This window comes from Ascaphus truei, chromosome 6, assembly GCF_040206685.1.
Source record: "Ascaphus truei isolate aAscTru1 chromosome 6, aAscTru1.hap1, whole genome shotgun sequence".
In the NCBI taxonomy this organism is placed as follows: domain Eukaryota; kingdom Metazoa; phylum Chordata; class Amphibia; order Anura; family Ascaphidae; genus Ascaphus; species Ascaphus truei.
This window is the reverse complement of record NC_134488.1, coordinates 97,059,939-97,070,380: the sequence shown is the minus strand read 5'-3', so window position 1 is coordinate 97,070,380 and position 10,442 is coordinate 97,059,939. Positions and strand designations below refer to the sequence as shown.

At 39.2% G+C, this 10,442-nt stretch overlaps 1 protein-coding gene across 1 annotated transcript; it reads left to right on the top strand.

Annotated features, from left to right (window-relative positions):
- The first annotated feature begins 2,831 nt into the window (after nt 1–2,831).
- Nucleotides 2,832–9,788, top strand: LOC142497461 (urotensin-2 receptor-like). The gene is made up of 2 exons (XM_075605278.1): nt 2,832–4,384; nt 8,099–9,788. The coding sequence occupies exon 1, from the start codon at nt 3,246–3,248 to the stop codon at nt 4,371–4,373; it is 1,128 nt and encodes a 375-aa protein (XP_075461393.1). The 5' UTR covers nt 2,832–3,245; the 3' UTR covers nt 4,374–4,384; nt 8,099–9,788.
- Nucleotides 9,789–10,442: the final 654 nt, after the last annotated feature.

Below are 10,442 nucleotides of genomic sequence, written 5' to 3'. Positions count from 1 at the left end.
TGCTAAACCATAAACATTAAAGGAGAGCATACAAGGCTTGGCAAAGGTAAAGGGGGGACATGAACAAAAAAGTGTTCTTTGGAATAGATCATGGATTTCCACAGTTCAAAATGACCCAATCATTTCTGTATGAGTAGTTTTAAGATTAAATAGTCATTCAAATTTATTTGTTCATACATTTAGGACTAGATCCCGAGAAGTCCGTTAAATATTTTATTGCTATGTTACCACCATTTAATGATTTCATGTAATCGATAACTGTAACGCATATCCCCAAAGGTGATTAGCATTACGATGCCCTCACATTTTGGAGGAAAATATTGCATTTATACATTTTAACGCCCATTAGGCTTACTCATATGCAAATTATATGCTAATAAGCATTTACCTAACAGCATATCTTCAAACCTCCTTTCATGTTAACGCATGAAAATAACGCTACGATAATTAGGTCACATCAAAACCTCCTGCTACTCACACCGGGATCGTGATTATCATGGAGTTATTTCTGGGAATACTGCAGCCTACAAGCAATGTACGGAGTATAGGGCTTAACCCTTTCATTACAAAAGTTACACGTGTCATACAAAGATATATATTGTGGATCATATAAAGGTCTGAAACACATCATAAACTGCAGTATGGTTTTTAGTGATTAAGGAGAATGTAGGATATGTTTGTGCTGCCTAATATGGTATATCATCTTTACTGTATTGAGTATGGGTGTACAATAATGTTTATCCATATAAAGAACTGGGATACAAAATAATCCCTGTTATAAGCACTCTTGATGAAACAGTAAAATAATAATTAAGAATTAACATTTAATAATGTACAATTAAAATAAATGAAGGACGGAAGGATACTATAAATAATTTAAAAAAAAATGAAACGTTGACATTTTTTTAAGTTATCTATATTATACCAATAAATGCAAACGCGTAACGCATCTTTCACGCCTGCGTTTTGCCAATGCGCACGTGCAGTGTATTGGTTACCGTGTCGGTGCAACGAAAATCACCGTTAATACGGCTGCAGAATAAATCACAGCACTGCCAAAGGTGGTGACTTTCTATTTGCTGTGAGAAATAGGGGAAAGGAGGAAAAGAATGGGAAATGCAGATAGGGGATGTGTGAAATGGTAGATATCTAGAGCGAGCCGCAGAAGGAAAGAATAACAGAAACCTACACATGACAAATGTGCAAAGCGAGAACATAGAGGTGATGTGCAGTAGAAAGCCAGTCATTCCAAGAGATAAAGAGGTGAAGGCAAGAACACAGAAGGAAAATGTGGCAATCGCAGGAAATAAAGGGGAAAGGAATGAACAGAGCAAGAATAAAAAGAAGGGATAGCATCGTTGAGACGAAAAGGCAAAGGAAGAGTTGAGAGAAAGACGTGTTATTAGTGAGCGAGGATAAGGGACTTGGAAAAAAGCGTCAGACATACCAGTATTAGCAGGGTGCATGGAATGTTAACATATGAGAATTCACATACAAGCCACAAAAAGGCAGCGAGGAAATCCTGACAGATGATCCCAGTAACTTTTCAGAGACCTTACGCAGTGTCTCGTTAGCTCGATGAGAGGACAATCTAAAATAACCAGCAATGAGGTTTAAAAAAAAAAAATACTTCTAGACCCCCCCAACTCAAAAGTTTCAATTAGAATGACTGCTCTTCATATCTAAAAGGTGGGAGCGCCCTTCTGACACAGAGCGACAAAGGGTAAGACACTAGCTGGGGAGCTGAATTTTTTTACTTTTATTAACCTGTCTGGCCAGGAGGGATCTATTTTTTTTTCTGGGAGGAGGAAGCTTCCGAAAATGAACAGTACGTGTTTTCCAGTTCTCACTTGCGCTGGCGGGTGCAACGTGGGCACTCCGGGGTATACAGAGATTCTATTTTGGAGCTACAGAGTTTTTGCGTTGGATACTTTTCTGGACATATATCTGTCAAGGTGAGTTATTTACAAACGCTCTAGATGTCAGATTTTATATCCTGGCCCATTTGTTGGGTCAACGGGGGAAGGCTGTGAACACCACAAATAGGGCTCAAGAATAAAGAAAGAAAGAGACTAGATTAAAAATGAGGGTCTGTGCATTTAGAATTGGGGAGTCAAAGGAAACATTTTCACTAATGAAACCAACATTAAATCCAAAATAAACTAGTCAAAATTGTGGTACCTGAATACCTATTTGTCAGGAAGGAATTTATTTTTCCCCTTATGAGATATCATGGGATGATATGTCCCTGGGGTTTTTTGTTTGCCTTCCTCTGGATCAATATACTGTAAGTACGGGTATAGAATAAGTATCTGTCGTCTAAATTTAACACAGCTTGAAACTTGATGGACATATGACTTTTTTCAAAGTCATTACTACTGTATCTAACTATGAACACATAATAATACTTACATTTGAGAACAATTCACAAGTACTTAGCTATGTGGAAATAATACTGAGGCTATAGCAGATATTTTTATGTCAGGTTAAAAAACCTGATGAGTTGAGCTTGAAGTTTAACACTAACTCTGTTTTCTCTCAAATGAAAAACAAATCACTTCTATTCACGTTATGCAAGATTTTCAGTTATTTCTTGAAATGCTGCCTTAACAAAGAGGTGCAGATCAAGTATTTTAGCATTGTACAACTTTTAGATCTGATTATTTATAGAATTTTTAGATGGTGCCTAGAGGTCACATTATTTAGGATACACTTTGTAGGGTGTATTTTAAGATTACGATACTGTGTGTAATCTTACTTAGGTGCCTGTAAACAAAAAAAAACCTTTTAATTTCACTACTAGCAGGTAGTGTCTCACTAGAAAAGATAGGAGGGCCGTGTGTGAAGAATAAAATGCAGTAAAGTAATTTATCGTTAATAGTAAAAAAAAAAGTAGATTGAAGAAACATGTAAGGAAGGATGGTGTATGAAACTATGGTCTTGGCTTATTATTAATCACTGAATTTGTATTTTTTTCTCAAGGCCAAGATTAGTACCCACACGCAACATAATAACACTATTACTTTGTACATTTGCGGCAAAGACGACCGCAGTAACCGAGCTCAATCTTTTGGTCCCTCCACATTCTTCCCTATGATGAGGTTCAGAAGGAACAGAAACAGCCGTACACACCATCCAAATTTTTATTACTGGCCCTTAAAAAGAGACATTTGATCTTATACAGTATCTCTGCTTTATACATTAAACATTATAATAACATATTGTTCAAATCCTGTTAAAAAGTCATGGAAGTGTCCCATCAGGCTTATTTGGAACATCATTTCAGAAACGTTTCTAGCAATATCTCCAACCTGGGAAACCTTTCAGATGTATCGATGGATGACCTCATTGCAACGTCCATCATCGGCATCCTGCTTTCTTTAATGTGTATTGCTGGTGTCGTAGGCAACTTTTATACACTGGTGGTGATGTGCATCTCCATGACGACTTTCACTTCAATGTATATCCATATAGTTAACCTGGCACTGGCTGACCTCCTTTACCTCTCAACCATCCCATTCATTGTCCACAATAGCTTTGTGAAAGACTGGTACTTTGGAGAAGTTGGCTGCAGGGTGCTTCTGAGTCTGGACCTTCTGACTATGCATGCCAGCATCTTCATATTAACTGTAATGAGCACAGAGAGGTATATCGCTGTGGCCAAACCCTTTGACACTGTTAGAAGATCGAGGGGCTACCGTAAAAGCCTTGCCGGTGCCATTTGGGTGCTTTCCTTTATTCTAACACTTCCCATGATGCTGATGATACACCAAGAAGAGAGGACATTGGAGAATGGAAGCCTCGGGAAGCTATGCACTCCCACCTGGAGTGATGAGCAATATAAGGTTTATCTCACAGTGCTGTTTACTACCAGCATCCTTGCCCCTGGGATCATTATTGGTTACTTGTATACTAAACTGGCCAGGGCTTATTGGATCTCCCAAACCAAAAGCCTCCTTAACAAGGAGCTTCAACGGTCCCCCAAGCAAAGAGTCATATTTATGATCTTTGTCATTGTCCTTGCATTTTGGGCCTGCTTTCTACCTTTCTGGCTCTGGCAGCTAGTGCCCCTCTACAGCCACGACGTGCTGAGGATCTCAGTCCAGACAGAGATCTATATTAACCACCTTGTGACTTGTCTGACCTACGGCAACAGCTGCATCAATCCCTTCCTGTACACTTTACTCACCAGAAACTACAAGGAATACCTCCGCAACAGGCAGAGGGGAGCGCAGGGGTCCATGCACCTCAGGAGCGGGGTGACGTGTCCTGGGAAACCTGCGAGGAGGTCATTGTCTGCTGGGAGCCAGCACTGTACAGAGACTGTTACAGTCAGCAATGTGAAAGGCGCCAGTGATTCCATCAAAATCTAAAGAGACAGCAGGTAAGGTCCCAAACTTCTTCCACTTTGTGCTGAGAGTGGCTGACAGCACAATGCAAAGCAATGTATGCGCCTGTTCCAGCACATAAGGGATTCATCTTCAGAAGAACTTAAAGCACGGGTAGCCAAACCCAGTCCTAAAGGGCCACCAACTGGTCAGGTTTTCAGGATATCCCTGCTTCAGCACAGGTGGTGCAAACTTCGACGGAGCCACTGATTGAGCCATCTGTGCTGAAGCAAGGATATCCTGAAAACCTGACCTGTTGGTGGCCCTTGAGGACTGGACTTGGCTACCCATGATCTAAAGGGATCCTTTAATTCACACATTCACTGCAATGCTAACAAAAGTTAATTTATATTGATTTAAACCCTGTATTGCTGGCAGAGCCGGTAATGCTTTGCTGACCCCTCCAGCAGCAATGGGGTCAAAATAATTGCAACTAATAACACATGTGGGGAAAAAACTGCAACAGCTCAACACGTACTTTATATAGAGAGTAAGGACAAAGTCATACTGTAGGAGGAGCAGCAGGGAGAGACATGTTAACTTGAAATAGGACGGGGGGTTCCAGCCCCCATTTTGCAAACCCTCAAACAGTTTTAAATAAATATACTCTGAAAATATAAGAATAGACATAAATATACATTTCTATTAATAAAATAATAATACATAGGAAAGCACAGGCAATGACACAGTAGCAGTTTGTGGAGAAAGGTTTTTAACCGCCCCTAAATAAAATGACTGTATAGTTATATTTCTTGCATCCAACGTGTGCGCTCTCCCTGGGAATATTAAACTTAAAGCAGAAGGAACATGCAGAGGGTCTCCGTGTTTGTAATGTATAGTGTCTCTTGTACCAGGAAAAAAACCCAGCTGGGAGTTATTTGCTAAAGTTTCCCGGCTGCAGAACTGAGGCAAATGCAGAAACCTGCAGCATATATACTGTTATCAGGGGTGGGAAACTCCATTCCTCAAGGGCCAGCAACAGGTCGGGGTGTCTGGATATCCCTGCTTCAGCACAGGTGGCTCAAAGACTGCACCATCTGTGTAGAAGCAGCGATATCCTGAAAACCTGACCTGTTGGTTGCCCTTGAGGACAGGAGTTGCCGACTGCTGATATATATGAAAGAAAATGAAGCCAATTAAAATCAGTAGATGTTCCTGTGCTAAACGTGATGCAATGCTTTTGCACAGGTTTGCAACAGTAACAGACTTTAGTAAATATCCCCCTAGAAGTTTGCGGTGTATGGGGGGGGGGGGGGGGTCAGCAGCAGGGATGGGTGGTGCCTTTTTTTTTTTTTAGGTCTCTGTTCTTCAGACTAAGTTTTAGACAGTGTAAATAACACACAGGAGTTACACTTCGTATTACTTTTCAGGGCAGTCAGTGGGTCTTGTTAGCTGTAAGGTGAGCGGACGGGTGTGAATTATTTGTTATGAATTAAATAGAAATAGCCATGTTAGTTCAGTTGCGAGAGTGCAAAATAAATGAGTACTTCTGTATTTATTTGGACTAACAATTGATGTTTTGGGGACAAGCTTTCAAGAGCTCTCGCTTCCATTATTTGTCATGAAATGATTTAATGAGGACACAATAACACTTGTGTGGCTAGTAGGTCCTGTAAGACATTGGTCACAAAGGGCTTAACTAGACACATGTTGATGTTTTCTTATTTTTCAAGTTTCAAAGTGCAAAAATTGTTTCTAACTCCTGCATGTAGAATAAATAACATTGATTTCACTCGTTGAATGATACCAATCCTTGTTGTTAACACATTTAAACAGTAAAACCTACACAGACTTTCTTAAAAGCTCTCTGTCCAGTGACCACCAATAACGAACTGGTTATTCCAGTAAAATCCTCTGTGTATATGTTAGGATTCGGCCCTTATACTTATTAGGAATTTGTCCCAGGAATCATGTAAGAGGTTAAACTGCTTTGTAGTGGGGAACCTCAGTGACAGATCCCACCTAATGTCCCAAAACCATGGGAGGTGTAACAGCTGAGCTCATCCTGGGACTGGGACATTCTTCCGTGCGGGGGAAGCTCTAAGGACGTTGAGTTAAAGTCCCAATTAGATGGCCCCAATGTATTTTTACCTTATTACACAACGGCTGCACTTAAGCATTCTCTGGTCACATATTTAGTTGCAAAGCATTACTTAAGGTTTCTATTTTGAAGAAATTAAGATGTAGTCACCATCGCCATTGTCCCCCTCTGGTGCATTAAAGTGGGATATGTTGTAATATTCTGCTGCATCAACAGGACCATTGTATCCTATGGAAATGCTGTGATATACTGAGCTATAACAGGATATGTTATGTTATCAATAGAAACGACGATATATACACATTTAGAACATATACTGCATTTTTGGTTGCCCTCTAAAAAATGGAGATCTTCTATATATATGCCATATATATATTTTTATTTTTTTCTGACCCCCAAAACCTGCACCACTAGTTCAGTACGACAAAGTATATCAAAAATATCAAAAACAATATAGTAGTTGTTAGGTTATGGACCGATGACAGAATGAGGGAAAGAGAATTGTTTTGGGACTGATAATTATCGTTTGCATATTTGTAATATTAGTTGTTATTATTACATGCTGCAAGTTCATGTGTTTGGCTTTATGTAAACTTATGATGCCATCTGTTAAGTCAGTTAGCCACACGTATGCTTCACTGAACATTAACGCCCCTATTCCTGGTCCCCGCAACCATAACCTACGACTCTAGAATACCATCCACTAGTGTCCCGATACCTTTAGTGGATTATCCTTTAGTGGATTATGATAATATGCAAATCCAGTACGAGACCCCCGAAGTGTAGGAGTTGTCATTTTGATGACAAAAGGAGGGACTGATAATATATATATTTCAGGGGTGACTCCATTTTGTCTGCTGTATAACCATTTTATACTAACACTGCCATTATGCTTAGTCACACGATTTAACTAACATTTTTCCAACTACCCTTTTTCTGTATCTAATGTTGGCTGAGCTTCTGTGTTGAAATCGGAAGTATTGACCAAACAAGGTACAAACAGGGAAATTATGTACGGTCTCAGCAATTTAATCTTGAATCATGTGATGTACGGGAGTTTCCAGATAAATGATTTAATATCTTGTTATGTCTAACATAAGCACAAAATAAGGGAAATAGAAATTGGCATGTAATCATCTTTGTTTTCGCTTGGCTATATAACCTGACTGAAATCGCCTAATTAACAGAAGAGATTTTTGACTACACACTGGTGTCAGACTCAATTATTTCTTCTCCGAACGTTCGATTACTTTTCCAAGGCTGTAACAGTGGGAAAAGGCCTGCGCAGGTGTGACCCGAGTACGGAGACGATCCCTACGTATGCAGTAGAGGATATTTATTTTATTTTCAATTAACCTTTACGTATAAGCATCATAGTTGTAGCACTGTCATTGTGAAGGGATGAATGTGCTAGTTGACCATTTACAGAACAAATGCACTTATTGAAAACATCCACAACCGATCAGTGTTGTGACAACAACCCCTACATACTTTATCTGTCATTTCAAGATAAATTAGACAAATGCATAGTAAAACTACATGTTCCTGTGTAATGCTTAAAAAGGGGTAGATTTTCCATGCAACAGCTCCATTATGTTTGAAGCTGTTCGCTCTAGAAGCGAGTATCTTTCATTCTGTTTAATTAGTGCTTCTTTTCTTTCAATCTTAGGCCCAATAGAACCAAGAACCGAAGGTGGAACCCAGCTATGGAATCTGTAAGGAGGTTGGTTCTGGTTGCTGGCAGTAGCTTTTAGGGGTCAAAGGATCTTCTTTGCACCACCGACCAGCAGGGACAGAAAACACATTAGCATTTAATAATCTGAGATCAAAAAAGGAGGAACATTGGCAATTAGAGACAAATGTTGCCGATCAATCCTTTTGTTATTGTGATAGCTGTTTTATGAAATGACAAATCTTAGGCTGCGCTTATAGTGCCGGCTACAGCGATGGCGCGCCGCGTCAAAACACGTAAATGTAATCCGTTGCGTGCACCTATAGTGGGCGTGACCAAAATCATTGTAATCAATGGATTTTGATATTTACCGTGACTGCAATAAGCCAATCACATAGCCGCTACATAACGTCACCCCCCCTTGCAGCCAGTGACATCACAAAAACTCAATTACAACTTTGGCGACAGGTGACATCACCGGTCGTGTCGCCGTCAATGTAACCTGCACTATAAGCTCAGCCTTATAGTAAATAAATGGGTATAGGATCGTTACTATAATAAAGAGTATGATTCTCTATGGTTCTATGCTTATTACAAACAGCTGTACTTTATATTATACAGTATGCTATTATAATTTTAGCATATGCCTAATGTTCCGTCAAACTCCAATTATCACAATATAATTTATATGATGATAATGTCTCCTCTGTGTTTTGGTTAGCTCTCAGAGTGGCTGCATCCGAAGGGGAGCAGAAATGACTACAAGCCCTTATTCTATAAAGTGCAGTAATGCCAGATCAGTGCTTTATAGAATAAAGCCCTGTGTCATTAATGGGAACCAATCTTGATTCCATAGACGGTTTGGTTTCCCCTGCACAGCTCTTAAGACTCAAAATAAAGGTACTGTATCCTTATACAGAAACATTGTGATTCAGTCAAGATGCAATGTAACAAATATTTGTTGTTTTGTGGGCATAATAATGTCACATTAGCAATCTTAATGACATCTGAACAAGATCAGTTTGCAGTCATGTGGTTCTGATACCAGCTTACTGTCATGTAGTTCATACCCAGCTTGCCGTCACGTAGCTCTGATACCAGCTTACGGTCATGTAGTTCATACCAAGCTTGCTGTCAATATCACTTGACTGGACAGAAAATCAAACAGACATCTCTCAATTCATATGTAGAAAAGTGATGTCTATTGCTCATTTGTGTATAGTGAATTGAAAAACACGTGTGCTTGTTTGCTGTAGTGTGCGCTTACATGGAATGGCCTGTATTTGTTATGTGTGTAACGTGGGAGTTTTAATCACAGTTTCTCTATTTTTGTTATTTTTTTAAACCATGTAAAAAGCAGGTAATAACTGCTGATCCAAACACAGTGCATGCAAGGACAGATCAGCAGTATTTCTTGTTTGATTTCTGCTAATAATTAACAGAGAGGCTATGTTTTTATTAAATGTGCAATACAGAATGCTTTCTTTAAAAAAAAAATGTTGTTGATTGTTGTAACATGTTGTAGTTATTATATCCTTCATATTTTATGCTGTCGTGTGATCTGCTTTTTTTTCTTCTTTAGGCTCTTTATTCAATGTACAAATGACTGCCCTGCTCTTGTGGGAAGCAATGGCTTTGTTGATGGTTGCGTAATGTGTATCATATCATTTCGAAGCAGAATGTAATAAATACAGGGCTAACTTTGTGTCGTATTAAACTTTGAAGATTTATAGAATGTAAAAATTATATTTCTAAAAGGTATAATTTTAAGTATCTTACTGAAATATAGGTGTGGCCAATGTGAATGCACGCATTGTCCCAATGCATTGCATCAAATCTGCTGACATTTCCAACTTTGACCTTTCAACTTTGACACGGCTCCATAGAAACAAATTTCGTAACGTGACATTTGTGCGACTTTTACGCGTCACCAGCACAATGACATTTTAACATTTTATTTGTGATTGTGGAGTTCATGTTTTTGTAGTGCTGGTTATCAATGTTCAAATCCGTAGTTCGCTGGATATAACAAGCAACAGAGAAGCCCAATGCAACATGCAATGACAAAAATACACAGTAAAATACTTATATATTCTCTTGAAAAGGGGTCATTTAGTTTAACCCTTTGGCCAAAGCATTGTAAGCCCCGACAAGGCAGACACCCTGTTCACAGGTCCAAACAGTACCAGATAAAATACTAATATACATCTATTGGGATTAAAATTCTCATTTACCTATATTAGGAGGGAGAAAGACCACATTGGGTCTATTTCCAGTAGAATGAGACCTGCTGACTTGGGAAGTGGGGAGGAGTGAGCTTAAAACCCTGGGAAGGAGGAGC